General features: G+C 44.7%; 1 protein-coding gene across 7 annotated transcripts in view; it reads left to right on the top strand.

Moving 5' to 3' along the window:
• LOC6583696 (neurobeachin) overlaps positions 1–20,045 on the top strand; it is a 105,293-nt gene that overhangs the window by 66,234 nt on the left and 19,014 nt on the right. Inside the window, exons 9-23 of one of the 7 annotated variants that reach the window (XM_032732023.2) lie at positions 77–701; positions 838–941; positions 5,111–5,251; positions 6,221–6,360; positions 6,913–7,126; positions 12,466–12,688; positions 12,762–12,904; positions 13,068–13,258; positions 13,567–13,757; positions 13,863–16,520; positions 16,584–16,930; positions 16,992–17,306; positions 17,389–17,496; positions 17,671–17,821; positions 19,205–20,001. In XM_032732023.2, coding sequence (XP_032587914.1) covers positions 77–701; positions 838–941; positions 5,111–5,251; positions 6,221–6,360; positions 6,913–7,126; positions 12,466–12,688; positions 12,762–12,904; positions 13,068–13,258; positions 13,567–13,757; positions 13,863–16,520; positions 16,584–16,930; positions 16,992–17,306; positions 17,389–17,496; positions 17,671–17,821; positions 19,205–20,001 — 6,348 coding nt within the window. Of the gene's footprint in view, positions 1–76; positions 702–837; positions 942–5,110; positions 5,252–6,220; positions 6,361–6,912; positions 7,127–7,901; positions 8,055–9,717; positions 9,727–12,435; positions 12,689–12,761; positions 12,905–13,067; positions 13,259–13,560; positions 13,758–13,862; positions 16,521–16,583; positions 16,931–16,991; positions 17,307–17,388; positions 17,497–17,670; positions 17,822–19,204; positions 20,002–20,045 lie in introns of those variants that run through there. The other 6 variants (XM_015161395.3, XM_015161400.3, XM_044011711.1 and 3 more) reach the window with 6 other exon arrangements.

Below are 20,045 nucleotides of genomic sequence, written 5' to 3'. Positions count from 1 at the left end.
CTCGTGCCGCACCAATTTTGTGTCCGTCATACACACACACACACATCAACACCAATACACACACACACACACACAGTCGCAATTCCGCTTCGATAACGAGTGCTATCTGAATCTTCCGGACAATCACAAGCGGGTGAGTCACTTTCAACTAACAAGCAGTTTGGGTGGTGCGCTGCTGGTGGGCGGCGATGCTGCCGCAGCGAGCAGCAGTGGCAGCAGCAACAGCAACAATAACAACAGCAGCAGCGGCAGCGGCAGCAACAACAACGCCCAACAGCTGCAGCAACAGCAGCAGCAACTGTTGCAGCTGCAATTCCAAACGCTCGCCGCCGAGCAGGAGGCGAGCGCCATCGATTGGTCCGACGAGCGGCTCGACCTGAGCGCGGCCTTTGTCAAGATACGAGCGGTGCTCACCGCACGCAATGCAGTTGCCTTGGCATCGCTAACGGGTGCAGGTGCTGCTGCAGGTGCAGCAGCAACAACAACAACAGCAACGGCAACGGCAGCTGTTGCCGCCGCAGCAGCTGCAGCGGCAAACGCCCCTGGCACGCCCAACGATGGCAGCAGCAGCAACACCGAACAGCAGCAACAACAATCAAACAGCAACAACAGCAACAACAGCAACAACAATAACAACAGTAGCAACAATCACAGTGCGGATGATCCGCTTGGCCATTTGCCCACTGGAAATGCTTCTTTTGGTATTTATGATTTTTATGTGTGCGATTGGCTCTCGATTTTCGATTCTTATGTTTTATCGTTTGTCGGTTTTCGTTTCCGTTTCCGTTTCCGTATCCGCTTACGTTTATCGTTTCACCCTTGACCTGGGCGGGGCAGACCAGCTGCGTCGCATGTCCAGCTTGACCAGCCTGAGCTCCATGGGCGTGGCCGGCGCCGCTGCCATCGCCGGCGACACTGAGGAGATCAACCAGCTCAAAGCTGTAAGCAAATATTTTATTTCTTTTCAATCATCAGCAAGTTTTATTTATTTTCATTTTACTTTGAAATGCATTTCTCATTTAAGTTTAGCTATACAAATACATTTGTACATTTTTAATTTAATATATTATATTTGTTACATTTTTTACATTTTTATTTTGAATTATTATTTTTTTAAATAATTTATAATGCATATTTTTACATTTTATATCATCAAGTAGTCAAGTATTCATTTAAAAACCATTTATATTTATAAATATATTATTTTTATTTATTTATGAAAAATTAATTTTATTAAATGATAATATTATACAATATATATTTATTTTTCTATATAGATTTAATTATAGATTATTGTCAGTCTTTAATTATTTTCAATATTACTTATTATTATTTAATTTTATTTCATTTTTATTGTTAATTATATATTCATATATATTTTATTTTTTATTTAATTTATTTTTAGCACTTTTACTTATTTTAAAATTATTTTTAATTATCTCACATCACACAAGCATTCATTTAAAAACCATTTATTTATATATTATTTTTATTTATTTATGAAAAATTAATTTTATAAAATAATAATATCATACAATATATATTTATATTTTTATATAGATTTAATTTTAGATAATTGTCAGTCTTTAATTATTTTCTATATTACTTATTATTATTTAATTTTATTTCATATATATTCATATATATTTTATTTTTTATTTAATTTTTTTTTACCACTTTTACTTATTTTAAAATTTTTATTAATTATCTCACATCTTTTTATATACATATATATATTTTTTTTCACCTATCATTGAATCATTGAATACTTGTTTACTTTCGTTTTCTGTTTATTTTCATTAACTTATAATTATTTTGTTTTTTTTTTTTCGGTCTTTTTTTTTAATTTTCGTGTTAAATTGAATGCTGCATCACATGATGATGGCAGATAGCTTAGCCAAATGCTTGTGCCTCTACAAACCAACTCATGCGCACCCGTGCACCCACTGGCCCCATCGTCGTCGCCCCCAGCTACGCCTCTGTCTGCGCTGGGCTAAGCTGGGCTGGGGTTGGGTTGGGCGTTACGCCAATTAAAAAGTTTGCAGCGTCGCCAGCGCTGAACGTTGCCAAATCCGCAAGCCAATCGCATCAAATCGAATCAAATCGCATCGAATCGTTTTGAATACAAGCCGATGCCGACTCCCAGCCGCCCTCACAATCTCTGCAAACGGCCTCGAACGCCCGCAGTCCGCAGCCCCCACACACAAATCGCACACTCGGCAGCTCTTGGACTAAAAACTAAACTTCAAAGCCAATCAAAATGTTCCCATTCATTGAAGCGCAGCTTGCGCTCTTCTATTGAATTCTCAACTGTGGCAAGCAAACAGCCCCGGCATCCAGCCCCAGCACCCAGCACCCAGCACCCAGCCCCAATCCCAACACCAATCCCAGCTCAAGTCCTAAAAGGCCTGCCCCAGCCCCGAAGCGAATCGTAATTATGAAAATGTTTGTAATTTTGTGTAGAATTTTAAAGTGCGCCGCCGCCTTTAAGGGCGGTTCCCATAGTGAACGAGCTGAGCGCATTGGGCGTGGCGGGTGTGGTGGGCGTGGACCGTGGCGCTGGAGTTGCGTTGGCAACAATGCGCGGCGCAGGGCTTTCAAATAAATGTTGCATACTTCGCAGCGCACCTGCCACGAGAGCAAAGACAAAGCGAACGAGGAATGCGAACGGTAACTGCAACGGCAACGGCAACGGCAACGGCAACTGCAACGGCGACGGCAACTACAACTGCAAATGTGGAAGCATTTCTTCTAGTCGTACTTCTTGCTCTGGTTTTTGTTCCTATTTCGTTTTTGTTAATCTTTTTGTTGTTGTTTTCCATTATAATATGAAGACCCCACACCCCAGACCGCCTCGGCGCCGCGTTGCCAGCTCGCAGCATTTGTTTTGGAATCTATGGAACGGTAGAAGCTATTCCTTGACTCCGTCTTGGCTCCTGCTGCATTTCCTCGCAATTTCTTTGCCCGATTCCATTCAGTTGACTTGGCTCGCACTTTCACTACTATTATTATTATGATTATGATTATGATTATGATTATGATTATTATTATTTATTATGGCTATGGCTATGGCATAGCGCAAGCTTGCCTCTATGAAGTGCATTTGTCTTGAAAGCTATTCCATGTTGCTGTTGCTTCAGCCGGGTCATTCGTGGACCCAACTGCAAGTAGCAAACAGCAAAAACTACCCAAATGGGTCAAGTGGTTAAGAAAGATTCTGCGCGAAATGGGTTAACAGCTGGGGCGAAGGAAATGTTAGGCTGCAGAAGAAGCAGAATTTGACTCGAATGATGCATGAGGAAGGCAGGATCAGAGTGAGACTCATGGGAATAGCCTAAATGGGAACTAGGAATAGGTTAGTCCAACCTCTTTGGGCATCTCTGAGCTCGATTTCGAAACTAATTCGGTTTCAGTCCAAAGTTTTATCCCCCATCTTGACTGCTTTCCTTTTTTATGAGTAGCTAAAAAGTTAGATAAGCTAACATTGCACATCTTAGGGGAAGAAGGGGATCGTAGGGCTTAGTAAAAATCTGTAAGACTTGCGTCATCATTAATATGTGGAAGTTGTTTAGGTCAAGACACGATCGAACAGGTCTTGAGGGGTTAAGTTAATCTCTTTTATTTCTTTTCGTTCACCTTCTGGGCTTAGATTTTTTCTTCCTTCTAAAATACCGAAATTCCAATATTTCCATAGTTTACTTTGCAGCGACTGCTTTGAGTTTCCATCAATTGAAGCGAACTTCTTTAAATGTTTTTAAGAATTCACATTCACATTCATTTTTATACTGAATTTTCCAAACAACCTTTAAGCTTGCTCGAAATACTCTTCAGCTAAAACAAATTATCTCAGTCATCTATAAAAATAATTTATTTAATAATTTAATTTAACTTTATAATTTTAATTTTTTCTTTCATAAATTATTATCATTTATTTAGATTATTATCACTATCATTATTTGCCGTATCATTATTTCTATAGTTTATAAAAGAGTTCCATGACCTTCTGAATCGCACCGACCACAGCCAAGGCCAGCCTCGTGAAATTCTGCGATTTTCATTCACAGTTATTTTTCTCCAACATATTTTTCCGGCAATTTGAACTGAAACAATTCAATTTGAGCCACATAAATTGCACTTCGAGCGAGCGAGCCAGCGCTTGGCTCAGCGTCAATTTTATAAACCAAAAACTTTTCAATATAAGTATAGAAAAAAATATATATATGTAGAGGATATTTTGTATGGCATTTCTTGCTTACATTTTTCATAGTTTTCTTTGTTTTTTCATTCTCTTGTTCGCTCATTTTTGTTTCTTTTGTATGTCAACGCAAAGAAGTATTTTTAGCAGCAAATTATGCAGCCAGCGAATTCACACGCACAGCTTACACGCCCACCCACACACACACACATACACACACACACACACATGTACCTGTTTGCTTATATAGGTATATTTAAAACATTCACACACACACACACACACCTCACGCTGTTAAAACGCTACAGCAGCCGCTGCAAGAATATTACGCATACGCCTCATATGACGGCGCCAGCTAAACAACAAAAAAAGTTGCACTAAAAACCAGCGAAAATAAATTTGAAAAAAGTAATATATATATATATATATAAGAAAAAAGTGTATAAAATAACTACAACAACAAGAACAACAACAAGAGAACAGTAAGAGCCAAATGCCAACGCAGACCAGCCACGGCTAATGTGTAACAAGAGCAATATTTTAGTGTGTGTTTCGTCTGCTATATACACACATACATGCACACCTCTGTGTATATGTGTGTGTCTATAGATATTTTGTACATTATGTGTAAGCTGTAGTATATAAGAGTACTTTATATTACTTGTATATATACCTACTATATATATATATATATAGATATATAGAACTATTTGTGCTGTTCGCTCCTCGCTTCAAGCAAAGGCCAAAAGCAAAAGTAAATTGTCAGCATGACCGGAAATAATTTGCCGGGTTCAGAGCCTCAGAGGAGCCGAGCTCTACGAATGACTTGTTGAAAGCAGTGCCTAACTAATGCCAACAATCTACTCTCTCTCTCTCTCTCTCTCTCTCTCTCTGTTTATCTCTTTCACACTGCAGGTGCTGTACGATGGCAAACTATCGAATGCCATTGTCTTCATGTACAATCCGGTGGCAACCGATGGTCAACTTTGTTTGCAGTCTTCCCCCAAAGGAAATGTTTCATATTTTGTACACACACCGCACGCGCTGATGCTGCAGGTAAGTAAACACACACACACACACAGACACAGAGAGAGTCACACTCTCTATATATGCTCTGGCCATGCCACACAATCCCCTTGAGCTGGGCCTGTGTAAACGGCAGGAATATACGAGTAAGTCCCCCAACTTATTTCGTATACGTAAATGTACATAGCCGTAGCTAGTTCACTTCGCCTTAGTTCATTCCATTCCAAAGCTCGAAGACACACTGCTGCATACCAAGGCCAAAGACTAACACACACACACACACACAGAACACACTCATACATACTGAGAGCAGGCACCACATAAATTTCAGGCAGCATTTTACGACTCAAGCGCATGCTTTGGCATTTCTTATTAGGTACAATCTTTGTCCGCCTCCCTCTGTAGGTTTCCATTCCGCTCCGCTCCATTCCGTTCCGTTCGGGCCTTATCATGCTTAACAGCTGGCTGGCACGGCTGCGGCCACCCCACTGTAGTCCGTTGTGCTTGTAGCTGGCAACAAAATTATTCAATAAATTTTGTAGTAATTTCTTGTACAAACAACACAAATCATAAAAGACCAACCACAACAACGACAACGCGACGAAAATGCCATCGAAATGACCCCAAGACATGCCCATAGCGAGCCCATGCCTCGCCACAGCAGCCGGAGAATCCTCAGAGGGCGCACAGTGGTGCTGGGGCGCACAAAAACCAATTTAATCGATAAACACTGAAAGAAGCGCAAATTTATGCCCCGAACTTTACGCAAATTGCCAGCTGAAAAATGGTTTATCAATAGACAATCCAATTTCCGTCCAAGCAATCGCCATAAGATTAGTCATTTCAGTGGGAAATCGAACGACCAAACACACTTCAGCGGAATATCTATAATATCTGGAGTCTAGTCTAGAGTCGCTGATGTGGCAGAGCTCGAGCATTGAGAATATCTCTTGAATCATAACATTGATTTTCATCTCGTTTTGGTTTCATTTCAAACAGGACGTCAAGGCGGTCGTCACGCATTCCATCCACTGCACACTCAACTCGATTGGCGGCATTCAGGTGCTGTTTCCGCTCTTCTCTCAGCTGGACATGGCGCACGAGGGCATAAGCGATATCAAGCGAGATCCGACGCTCTGGTAGGTTATGTTCCAATCTCACTTGTTTCTTGGTCTGTAAACGATTTCAGTGTAAATGCAGTGGTTTTGATAACAACTATATTTCATTCTCATTCGGTTTGCTAACTTCTGTTTCGTTTTAGTCTCATTCGTTTCACGTATTGATTTATTACTTCATTCTCAATCGTTTCATACTTTGTCATGCTTCATTCCATTCAAATTAATTTGATTTTATTTTGTCATTACTTTAAATTGCAATATGAAATGCGTTTCATTCTCATTCGTTCCACTCTGTTTCTGCATTATGTATTTCATACTTAAATTTCATGATCCCTAAGACCATTGCCCGTAAATCAATACTCGCTTAGAATGTTTAGCGTTCTATTTCCACTTGTTCCTTTAAGATATACGCATAGCTATAATTTCCTTTGTAATGTTTTTTTTTTTGTTCTACTAGCAATATACGTTCTGTAATGCTTACTGTTTCAATTCCACTCGTTTCTGTTCCATTCTCACGTGTTCCAATCCGACATGCAATCAATTTTAATTTCATATTACTTTCTCGCTTCACAGTTCAAAGCTCTTGGGCTTCATCTGCGAACTGGTGGAGACATCGCAGACTGTGCAACAGCACATGATACAGAATCGAGGCTTCCTCGTGATATCCTTTATGCTGCAGCGATCGTCGCGCGAACATCTGACACTGGAGGTACTGGGCTCGTTTCTCAACCTGACCAAGTACCTGGTCACGTGCCTGTCGGCCAACAGCGATCTGCTGCTCAAGCAGGTGAGTGGGCGCAAGGCCCAAAACGAATTTGTTTGCCCCTACGACTCTACTAGATATACAAAATATGCCGCTCTATGTTAACAATGAACGTAAATCGAAACACGATGATGCATACAAATACATTCAGTGTACGATGCATTATCGGCAAATGAAATGCGCGCTTTAGCATCGATAGGCATTTAACAATGATTAATCGATACCCGATATTCATCGATAGCATGCGATTGAACCTTGAGGGCCGCTGTGACTTGGCAAGCATGCTTATTAATTGTTACTATTCTGTATTTACGTTTTAGCTATGTCTCTATCGTTTAGTATTTATGTATATGTATTATATGTATATGTATATATACATATGTATATATGTCTGTTCCTAAGTTCGATTTAAGTTGACGCGCTATGACGACTGCATGACAAATGCCTCGCGCTGTAAGTTTTTTACGTTCGATCAGTTTTGATAAGTTTTCAGTTACAGCTCGATCAGATTTGCAATTTTTATTATAAAGCTATCAACGTCCCACTTTCATGTTTCGCATTCATGGAGAAGAAGCAGAAGAAGTGAAACGAATGCTCTTGAGTGTGTCTGTGTGGCATGTTGAACACCTTGACAAACAAATTTCAAATGATATGCGAAACCCACTCGCGACTCATCTGCTCTCTCATTCACTCTGTCTCACTATCTCTCTCTCTCTCTCTCTCTCTCTTTATCTCTCTCTCTCTCTTTATCTCTCTCTCTCTCTTAATCTCTCTTCTTTTACTTTGTCTGGCCTATCGCACTGCGTGTGTGTGTATGCGTGTCTTGCCTTTCTGTTGCTCTTGTGTTCTTTGTTTTGGTGTTGATGTTGGCGCCTGCTGCTTCTGCTGTTACGGCTGCTCCGGCTGCTCCGGCGCACAGTTGAACACGGGCCTGCGTAATCCTTTCAAAAAAGTAAACACAAAACGTAGCATATCAAATACAACACAATTTTGCAGCATTAAGTTCTTGTTTTCGTTACCCGCTACCCATTATCCGCCACCCTCCTTAACCCGCCACCCGCCACCCACCGCCCGCTATTCGTTCGTTGTAGCTGCTTTGGTCACACTCCCGCAGCTCCCGCGCTTCTAGCACTAATCCCCAGCCATATATCCGCTACATATGTATATGTATATGTGTGTGTGTGTATATATGTACATTTACTTACTTATATATCCAACATGTATCCAGCTTGTGCTTATCCTTTTTTATTAACGCTTCGCCTCTTTATTTGCCTAGCACAACATAAACCCAGAAATGGCATAGCAACTGCCTTGAAAACAACTCGAATGTGTTTCCCCTTTCGCTAGTCCGTTTCTTGGCTAAGCTCGTAATTCACATGATGGTGAATCGGAAATAGGATTTCGTTTAGATGCGAAAGAAAACTAACGAAAATACGCTAAATACTTTAATGAATACCCAAACTTAGCTAATCTTATAGTGATTCGTATATTCGTATAGGCCTCAAGTTTAGACTCCAAATGCTGGTAGGAAAACGAAAATGAGCAATTAAAGCTGGCTTATGTCTAAAATGATAAGTGAGATGATCTGAACTAGAATTAGGAATAATGACTTAACTCCGTAAGAGACGACAGACCCAGAGCAAGAACAAAAAAAATATATCTCAATGATTTAAAGCGTAGATGGTAAAGGAAAGCCAAATTGTTAGGGATGGCTTGAAAGCATGAATGATAGAGAATTCATTAAGAAAATATTTAAATGAACTTTAAGAGGAATATATGAGACACAATCCAATCTCCTACCCCAACGACTTCGGTTTAGTCGAAGCTTTTCTATACACGTTTTTCCTTCTTTATTTTGTTTCACTGTTGCATGCTTTTTGTATAGCACTGTACACGCGCCTAATTCGCTTACTTTTTGCTTTCAATTGGCCAGCAATTAGAAATTTTGTTCGCTTTTGTTGCGCTGCTTATGCACCAAATGTTTGTCATGTCTGCACCTGTTAATCGAAGAGCTAATGCTTTTTGATAGTCCAGCCAAGATTAATCGAAATTTAAATGTGCTTTATACCCAGCTGATTCGCCCAACTATATAGAGCTCAAAAGTACAAAAAGAATACAGAAATTGAAGAAGCTTTTGACATAAATGTATTTACGACTAAAACTAAATTCTTCTACTTTGTCTGCTCTCTCACAATATTTATATATCTCTCTCTATTTCTCTCCCACTCTAACTTGTTATACGTTCCTGTTCTATATTTTTTATCACACACACACTCTCTCCTCTCTCTCTCTCTCTCTCTCTATCTATTTATCTATTTCTTTCTCCCGCACACGAATTTTTGACTCACGTACACAACCCGCGCCCGCTCTCTCCCCCCGCTCATCGAATAAACTCGCTCATTTTACTTATGCTTCGTATTGTTTTAATGCTGTTCCTCGCGACAATCCGAATCAATCAATCAATCGATCAAAATTGTTGCATCTGAAACGCTTCTTATCAATCAACACACAAATAAACAACAACAACAACAACTACTACTACTACTACAACTACAACTATAACAATAATAACAACAACAACTGAACTTTAAACCAATATCAAATCTCTACAACAGTTCTACCAGGTGAAGCTCAATTCTCAAATTTCTTTTACTGAACTATCGTATTGTATACACTATATAAATGTTCCTTTTCGTTACGTTCCGTTTCATTCCGTTTTGTTCCGTAACTGTATGCGCGCGTGTATGTGTGTGTATGTGTGCGTTTGTTTCGTTTATGTTTCCCGACGTTCTTTTATACTAAATTGTTCAATTTCAAACCTTGTACAGTTGACTCAATGGATGTTTCATTTCAAAATGTTCCACTTTATTGTAAGATATATATGTAAATATTTATTGTCGGTAGCTCTTCAAGCATTTTAGGTAAATGCCATTTGGCGTATATCAAAGTATATATGTAGTTGCTTTAGACATGCTGTTTCATTTCACATTGTTCCACTTCAATGTAATCTTATCAATAGATATCATTGTTGGATATATATCAATCTTACAGCCGACATAGTATTTATAATTTAGTTGGACTTACTCATTCTTAATGTTCCATTCCATATCGTTCCATTTTATTGTAATATCATTCAGACTCATTGATTGATTGTCTCATACTTTTAATATATTTGATTCATATAGTTGGCAGACTCATTCTGGATGTTTCATTCCACATCGTTCCATATCATTACATTGACAGACATCATTTGTATAGCTCTAATATTTTGTATTCATCATCTAGTTTACACACTCATTATCGATGTTTCATTCCAAATCGTTCCACAGTCGCTCAGCACTCGCTTAAAGTTACTACTGCCAGAGCAGTTGCTATGTTTTTCATTCCACATTGTTTACCCATTAGTCTTAACTCTCGCAAATGCGTTTTATATGTTCGCCGCATTCGTATTCAATTTCATGTTCCATTCATGTTTTCTCACGTTGGTTGTTTTATAATTTGTTTAATTGGCGGTTGACTTAACACCTTTGTTCAACTTAAGCTCATTTGTGCAACGCGCAACGCAACTCATCAGCATATATATATTCATATATAAATGTGTGTGTGTGTTTGCATTTGTGTATATACAATATATTCGGTTAAAATCTGCATAAATTCGCCAGGCGCAACTAAAGTTTCCTTTTTCGGCATTTCCACTTCTCGCTCTCTTTGCCACGAAATGTTTTTTGCATATTGCTGAATCTGTTGTTTTGGGGCTTTTGCCAGCTCTCGGCTCGCCCTCGTGCTCAGCTTCCTTATTATTTCACACTCGTGCACAGTTTTTAATTGGGAAACTTCTGTCGGTAGTCGGCTGCCTCCTTTTGGGGGCGGACCAGCGCCGGGCGTGAGCTACGTGATCGGAACCACACTGGGTGTTGCATTGTTATGCTTGCTGTGCAGCCATTGGCATTGGCAACGGGCGAAGCCAACCGACGCGACGCGAGGCGAGGCGACGGGAGCAGCGGAGCCACGCCAAAAAGTTTGAACACTTCATGGAGAGTGGTCCGAATTGAATTGAAGTGCTGCTGGCCCTCATAAGCCAAGTCATGTGTGAACATATCCCATGCATCTACACACATCCGTTTATACATCTATGTACACATACATATATACATAAATGTGTACACTGTACATTTATTTGTGTGTTTGTCTGTATTTTTGACAATTAAAATTTCGGCCAATGTTTCCCAAAAGTTGGCGCAGATGTCGAATATTAAAACAATTGCAATTCATTGCAATTGCAACTTTTTCAATTTGAAACGATTTAAATAAATTCAATTAGGCGCTATAGAAATTTATAATTTAACTATCTGTTGGCTGGCCCAAGCACATGTTTAATGGAAATCATATGAAAATGGCTGAGTGCATATATAAACTGCATTATAAGTCGATAGTAATGGAAACGTTTTCTGTTCAGGACAGTCGCAGTTGAAAGCCAGCGAATTGAAGGATTTCGTTTTCTGGCATAAATCATCATTGTTTTCATCATTGTTTTTACAGAGCTCAGAAGAAGAAGAGAGCGATTCTCTCAGCCCAAAACTCCGCTCATTGACATACACAGTACATCGTATCTAATTTTATGTATTTCTAGTTAATCAAATAAACATTTATAGTCAAATATTTATTAAATATTAAATTTAGCCTAGCCAAAGTACCATAAGCATAAGATCATTTATATATAAATAAATACTTTGAATCTCTAGCGTAATTAGATCTAAGCTTAGTTTAGTTCTTGTTCTCGTTCTTGTTCTTTTGGAATGCCATTCAAAATATTAACTGTTCCTTACTTTGTTTGTTCATTTCTCGTTTTATGTTTTATGACAAATTTGATTGCTGTTTGCTGCATGTGTAAACGTTATTCAATATATATATGTATCTATATATCGAATCCTACTACTACTACTACCAAACCTCCAAACATATATATGTACAAAAAAAAAAAAAAAATATGTATTTAAATATACATACAACAACCCTATCCAAATCAATCGACAACAACAACAATCAACATGAAACTCATGTAAACGTATGTATAAAAAAAAAATAATAAAAAAATAAAAACCTCATTTGCTCTTGTGCTACTCTACCTCTTTCTATCTCACTCTCTATCAATTATATCTATCTCTCTTTTTATTAAACTAATCCAACTATTTAATCAACCTAACTAACTTACCATCGATTGTACACTCTCTCATACACCCTCACACACTCACACCACATCTTCAATCTCTTGCAATTTCGTTGAGTCTACCGTAACTGAGGACAGCATAAGTTACTTGACTAATTTGTCGCAGTTGTTCTGTTTCTCGTTTCTCACGTGGCAGCTGCTCGACCACGTGCTGTTCAATCCAGCCCTGTGGATCTACACGCCGGCCAATGTACAGGCACGCCTCTACTCGTACCTGGCCACCGAGTTCCTCAGCGACACTCAGATCTACAGCAATGTGCGGCGCGTCAGCACCGTTCTCCAGACAGTTCACACACTCAAGTATTACTATTGGGTTGTCAATCCGCGTGCCAAGAGCGGCATCATACCAAAGGGTTTGGGTGAGTCTCACGATGGAGCGGCAATTGGGGGAAATTGGGATTTTGATGGAGGAAATCATTTCAACCATTGCAGATGGCCCGCGACCGGCTCAGAAGGACATCCTGGCCATACGCGCCTACATCCTGCTGTTCCTCAAGCAGCTCATTATGATCGGCAATGGCGTCAAGGAGGATGAATTGCAAAGCATACTCAACTATCTGACCACCATGCATGAGGTGAGTGCACCCAAGTCAAAGATGTGAAGACGTTGGGGAAGTCTTTTATAGAGGGGACAACTGCCTGGCTCTAGCTGGGGTTCTAGCTAGAGACCCCTGTTAGCCAAAGAACCTCAACGGGTAGCTAACTCCCTTGTTTGTTCTTACCTCTGCCCTTACGCAGGACGAGAATCTGCACGATGTACTGCAGATGCTCATCTCGTTGATGTCGGAGCACCCCAGCTCAATGGTACCTGCATTCGATGTAAAGCACGGCGTGCGCAGCATCTTCAAGCTGTTGGCGGCCGAAAGTCAATTGATACGCCTCCAGGCGCTGAAGCTGCTCGGCTTCTTCCTCTCGCGCAGCACACACAAGTAAGTAGCACAATGGCTGGGGTAATTGTGGTTAACGGGTAATGGAAATGGGAATGGGAATGGGAATGGGAATGAGAATGGAAATGGAAGCTGAGCCTAGCCCTGAGTAATGGGCCTTCGGGCGCGTAGAGGCGCGTAGAGGCGAGTAGAGGCGCATGGGCTTCGCTCTCGTGCTTGTACTCGTTCTGCTTCTCATTCCGTTCCTCTCCGCTTTGACAAACTGCCGTGTAATGCACATGCTCATAAATTTTGCATGTGTCTGCTTTCTATTCCCCTTCTAAAATCGTGTTCAACCCGCGCTGGTGTAGACGTAAGTACGATGTCATGTCGCCGCACAATTTGTACACGTTATTAGCGGAGCGTCTGCTGCTGTACGAGGAGTCGTTGTCGCTGCCCACATACAATGTGCTCTTCGAAATTATGACCGAGCACATATCACAGCAGATATTGTACACGCGCCATCCGGAGCCAGAGGGCCATTACCGTCTGGAGAATCCAAGTGAGTTATTCCCTAGCCTAAGCCTCTATTTCAGCTCGTAAAGAGACAATGACCTAACCTCACTCATTCCCCACAAACCCCAAACCCCAACGAATTGCCGCGCAGTGATACTGAAGGTGGTCGCCACGCTGATTCGCCAGTCGAAGCAGACCGAGTCCCTGATCGAGGTGAAGAAGCTCTTTCTGCAGGACATGACGCTGCTGTGCAATAGCAATCGGGAGAATCGTCGCACCGTCCTCCAAATGTCCGTCTGGCAGGAGTGGCTCATTGCCATGGCCTACATCCACCCGAAGAACACCGAGGAGCAGAAGATCAGCGACATGGTCTACTCGCTGTTCCGCATGCTGCTGCACCATGCCATCAAGCATGAGTACGGCGGCTGGCGCGTCTGGGTGGACACCCTGGCCATCGTCCACTCGAAGGTCTCCTATGAGGAGTTCAAGCTGCAGTTCGCCCAGATGTACGAGCACTACGAGCGACAGCGCACCGACAACATCACCGATCCCGCCCTGCGTCAAGCCCGCCCCATCAGCACCATCAGCGGCTGGGAGCGCGAGGAGCTGCAGCAGCAGCAGAACGGCCCAGTTGCACCTCAGCAACAGCAGCAACAGCAACAGCAACAGCAGCAGCAGCAGCAGCAGCAGCAGTTGCAGCAACAGCAGCTTCCGGCTATAAAGAGCGCCGTGTCTGTGGCCTCGCTGGAGGATGTGCCACCCGTCGAGGAGGAGGCCGAGGAGCTGGAGCTAGACAGCGTCGAGGTCGACGCGCAGGAGCTGCAGCTGAGCGAAGAAGCTGCCGCAACGCCTGCCGACTCCTGCGCCTGCGCAGCCAACGGGCAGCCAGCCGAGGCGGCTTCCATGGAGGCGACTGAGCAGCAGGAGCCGGTCAACAAATCGGTGATTGCCAACATTTCGGATGTGTACAATGAGCAAATCAAAACGGATGAGGCGCTGCAAAGCGCTCCGGCGGCGGCCACGTGCAACGGCAGCCTGAGTCCCAGTCCCTCGGAGGAGAAGCAGCAGGAGGCCGGGCAGCAGGCAGCTGTCGGTGGCCAGGCGGCGCTCAAGAAGATGCTGCAGATAGAAGAAGATCTGGAGGAACTGGAGCTGGCGACGGCCAAGGATGCGCTCGATGTGGACCGGCATGTGGCCCAGGTGCTGCAGGTGTCGGAGGCAGCATTGAATGACTGCAAAATGGTCGTAGACGATGTGCTGCAGGAGTCCTCGTCGGTGCTAAAGGACGAGGAGATCGAGCTGGCTGTCAACGAGGTGGTGCAGGGTGTGCTCAAGAGCGAGAAGAAGATGCCGGCACAGGACAATGTGAGTCTGCTCAACAGCAAGAATCTGCTGAACAACAACAACAACAATAACAGCACCAGCGAGCCAGAGGAGCTGCAGCAGCAGCAGCAGCAGCAGCAGAAGGAGAAGGAGACGGAGACCACAGCGACAGAAGCCGAGGTGAATGCTAATGAAATAAACAGCGACAAGTCAACAACAGCCACAACAGCGCAGCTGGAGAAGAGAGACGGCCCAGAGGGCTCCGAGCAGGAGCAGGAGCAGGAGCAGGAGTCGTCGAACACAGCAGCAACCACCAATCAAAAGACTGAAGATGCGGCCAACAAGCTGAACAACAACGAGAAACTGGAGCTCAGCAACAGCTCCAGCCCCAGCTCCAGCTCCAGTGCCAGCGCCAGCGCCAGCTCTAGGTCCAGCTCCAGCCAAATGCCAGCAGCCAGTGTCGAGCAGGAGCTGAGCTCAATGCTGAGCAGCGAGGAGCTAACGGAGTCGACGGCAAAGGCGGGTCTGGTGACCGCAGAGCCCGAGCTGGCTGACACGACGGAGGATGTGGTGGCCACAGCGGTGCGCGACATTGTTGAGCAGCTCATCGACAAGGTAATCGATGCAGCCGAGGCGGAAACGAAAGCCGCAGCCGCAGCCGCAGCTTCAGCCACAGCTGAAACCGCGACAGCGCCCGATATCGAAAGCGAAACCAAAACCCAGACCCAGACCGAGAGCGAGACCGTAACTGAAACTGAAACCAACAACAATGAGGTGCAGAAGGAAACCACAAAGCAGACAGCCGCAGAAGCCGAGCCCAAGCCCGAGCCCGCGACAGGGAAAGAGACAGAGAGAGCGACAGAGACAGAAACAGCGCCAGCAACAGAGACAGAGAAGGATGTGGAAGAGGAGCAGGCAAGCTTAGCCGCCGCCGCCGCTGAGGAAATAGTTCATGAGGTGGTCGAAACGGCGCTGGATCTGGCCGAGGCACAAGCTCAGCCCCAGGAATCCGTCGAGGATGAAGTGCCGGCCATTGTCAATGCAGTGCTGGACACGCTAGTGGATGAGACCGTCAAGACCGTGGCCTCCGAGCAGACCACACAGACCTCACCAACCCCCGAAGAGCAGCCGGCGCACATCGAGCCGCTGGCCAAGTCCGAGGAGTCGGCACCGATTGCGTTGCGCTCGAAGCCCAACGAGGTGGACTCCACGACGCAAACAACGCCAAAGATCGAGGCGGATACACACAAGGGCCTCGACGAGCTGCCCGAAGCCGAAGCCGATGCGGATGCCGACGTCGATGCCGATGCGGATGCGGATGCGGATGCGGAAGCCGAGGCCGATATCGAGGACGATGCCCAGGACACAACCAACGCCGACGACGACGACTACGCCGTACAGCAGTCGCAGTCGCAGTCGCAGCCGGCAGCAGCCCCGTCCGCTGTCAGTGCAGAAGGCGCCGCTCAGATGGAGGGCAATCATTATGGTAAGTTGAGGGGTAGCTCAATGCTCCGGGGAGAGCAGATCGAATGTATTTCGCATGTTGCAGCTGCTGGCGGCACAGCCGGCGTGGAGGGGGGCAAACAGCAACGGTCCAAGTCCGGCTCGACTAGGCCCATGTTCAGTCCGGGACCGACCCGTCCGCCGTTCCGCATACCGGAGTTCAAATGGTCCTACATACACCAGCGCCTGCTGAGCGATGTGCTCTTCTCCCTGGAGACCGACATCCAGGTGTGGCGCAGTCACTCCACCAAGAGCGTCCTCGACTTTGTCAACTCGAGCGAGAACGCCATCTTTGTGGTCAACACGGTGCATCTGATCTCCCAGCTGGCTGATAACCTGATCATTGCCTGCGGCGGACTCCTGCCGCTGCTCGCCAGCGCCACATCGCCCAATGTAAGTGCCGCAGTCCCCCACACCCCACACATCTTCCAGCTAACCCCTGGCACTCTTTCAGTCCGAACTGGATGTGCTGGAGCCCACACAGGGCATGCCACTGGAGGTGGCCGTGTCCTTCCTGCAGCGCCTAGTCAACATGGCCGACGTCCTCATCTTTGCCACCTCGCTGAACTTCGGCGAGCTGGAGGCCGAGAAGAACATGTCCAGCGGCGGCATCCTGCGCCAGTGCCTGCGCCTCGTCTGCACCTGCGCCGTGCGCAACTGCCTCGAGTGCAAGGAGCGCACGCGCTACAACGTGGGCGCCCTGGCGCGCGATGTGCCCGGCGCAGCGCATCTGCAGGCGCTCATACGCGGCGCGCAGGCATCGCCCAAGGTAAGCTGAGCACCGTCTCACTTGGAGCACTACAGCACTTTACAACACTCTTTTCCGTGTATTCCTTTTGCAATACTTGCAGAACATTGTGGAGTCAATCACCGGTCAATTATCCCCCGTCAAGGATCCTGAGAAGTTGCTCCAGGACATGGACGTCAATCGCCTAAGGGCCGTCATCTATCGCGATGTGGTAAGTGCCAATTCCAATCGTTCCACTGCACGCCATCCACCGCACGCCACTCGGCTGTAATTTACGTTACCTAGTGTTTCATTTGACATTCCGTTTTGTCTCATTTCCACTTGTATAGCCCCTACCTCATACATAATCCGTTCTCTCTCTTTCTTCCATACCTCTCGCCCACAGGAGGAAACGAAACAAGCGCAATTCCTATCGCTGGCCATCGTTTATTTCATTTCGGTGCTGATGGTATCCAAATATCGGGACATTTTGGAACCACCCGCAGAGCCTCAGATTCAACGTCAATCCCCGGTGCTGCAGCGCACCGCGGGCAGCGGTAAGTGTTAAACGTTAAGAGCTCTCGATCTAGATCCATGAATAATACGAAAACACTCTCGTACCTAACGGCATTTGCCACGACTTGCAATTCGTTTAAGTCTCTCAATGATATGATATACTCGTCTATTCTTATCCCCGGGAGGGTTTCTCCAGTTTCAGTTTCAGTTTCGAGTTTGATTTTCAAATTTTCAAATTTTGTGTTCGATTCGTTTCGCATTTCTCATGCGTTTTATTTGCATTTCTTAAGTTGCGTTTGTCGCTTGTCTTTGTCTTTGTCTTTGGCTCTGTCTGCGTCTCTATTTCGTTTCGTTTCATTTCAGTTCGTTTCGTTTCGTTTTCGTTTCGCTTTACGTTTGCTGCACCAAAGCTACACAATCGTTTATTGGTTCTCTTTTCTCTCTAACTCTCTCGCTCTCTAGCCTAGCTCTATATATAAATATTTCTCTCTCCGACTCTCTCTGTCTCTCTCTCTCTCTCTCTCTATCTCTCTCACTGTCTCTCTCTTCTGTCATATAAAATTTGCATAGTTTTTGTTTCATTTCTGCGTTCCATTTCGTTATTCGTTATTCGTTATTCGTTTATAGTTTTGGCTTTTCCATTTCGTTGAGTCGAGTCTTTACATCTGTTAATGGTAGTAGTTATATCACTGCCACAGACCACTAGCAATCTTTAAAGAGCACCACAAGCCACCGCCACTAACGGCAAACACCACCACACTACCACCAGCACCGCCACCACTAACACCACCACCACCACCACCACCACATGTTAGTATCATTCCAATGCAAGCAGTCTATAAGCGTGTGCGTGCGTGCGTGTGTGCGTGTGTGTGAGTGTGTGCCTGCAAGTGTGTGTGTGTGTGTATGTAAATATATATCTTACAAATGGCGCACACCCGCCCCCCAACACCAACTTGACCCACCAGCCGTCCCACTCTCAAGACGTACCACCTAATCATTATTAGCCTTAAGTACACTCATCAAGCCCATTGTTGGAGATATTATTCAGTTCTTTATGTGGTTATTTTCATTGTTCCGTTTTCTAATAATTTCATTTCACGCTGCTTTTTCGGATTTATTGTACAAAAATAAACTACCAAAAAAAACCAAAAAAAAAAAACAAAAACAAAATAAAAATACTTTTGTAATCTAATACCAAATTAAACGTAAAACAAAATGCTCGCCACGTCACAAAAAAAAAAAAAAAAAAAAAAAAAAAAAACTACAAATATTCCCATGCTCCTACCAACAATCCAACGCAACCCATTTTGCTCTGTCTCTCTATATATGTGTGTGTGCTTATGTATATATACATGTGTATATATATATGTGTTTGACAACCCTGCCAACCCAACCCTGCCAACCCAACGACAACTCTATAGAAGCCGCCAGCGCGCGTCCCTTGTTCCCGCAATGGTCGCACCACGTCTATCCGCAATTTCTGCCAGAGTCGCATCAGAATCACGTGAGCAACGTCTCAATGCAGCAGCAGCAGCAGCAGCAGCAACACTATTATCAACATCAGCAACACAATCACAGCCATCATCATATGACCGCTGCCTACTATCAACATCAGCAGCAGCAGCAGCAGCAGCAGCAACAGCAGCAGCAGCACTTGGGCAATATATCACCGCCTCCTCCGCTGGGCGGCACACACTCGACGAGCTCCTCAGCCAGCTCAACGGCCACGTCGCAGCCAGCGTCCAGCTCGTCGCTGTCCTCGCTGGCCTCGCAGAGCCAGCAGCAGGTGCCGGTCGCAGCAACATTGCAACATCGTCAGCAGCTGCACAAGCAGCAGCAACATTTCCATGCCCATCAGCCGCACTATGCGCTGATCAATGGCCACCAGCAACAGCAGCAGCAACAGCAACAGCAGCAACAGCAGCAGCAACAGCAGCAGCAACTGCTTAATGGCAAGCACAACCACTATGGCGGCCAGGTGGAGAATGGCACCACTGTGGGCGGTGGCTATCATGCGCATCCGCATGCCTATATGCGTGGCATGCAGCTGAATGGGGAGCAGCAGCAACAGCAGCAACAGCAACAGCAGCAACAGCAACAGCAGCAGCAGAATGGCCTGGCCGCTGTGGAGCATCACCATGCTGTTGGTGTTGGTGGAGCGCTGCTCAATGGGCATGCCAGCGGCAATGGCAATGGCAATGGCAATGGCAACGGCAATATCAACGGCAATGGCAACAGCATTGGCAGCAATATCAACAACAA

Source organism: Drosophila mojavensis, unplaced genomic scaffold (genome assembly GCF_018153725.1).
Source record: "Drosophila mojavensis isolate 15081-1352.22 unplaced genomic scaffold, ASM1815372v1 contig_136, whole genome shotgun sequence".
NCBI classification, from domain to species: domain Eukaryota; kingdom Metazoa; phylum Arthropoda; class Insecta; order Diptera; family Drosophilidae; genus Drosophila; species Drosophila mojavensis.
This window is presented reverse-complemented; position numbering and strand designations above follow the sequence as displayed.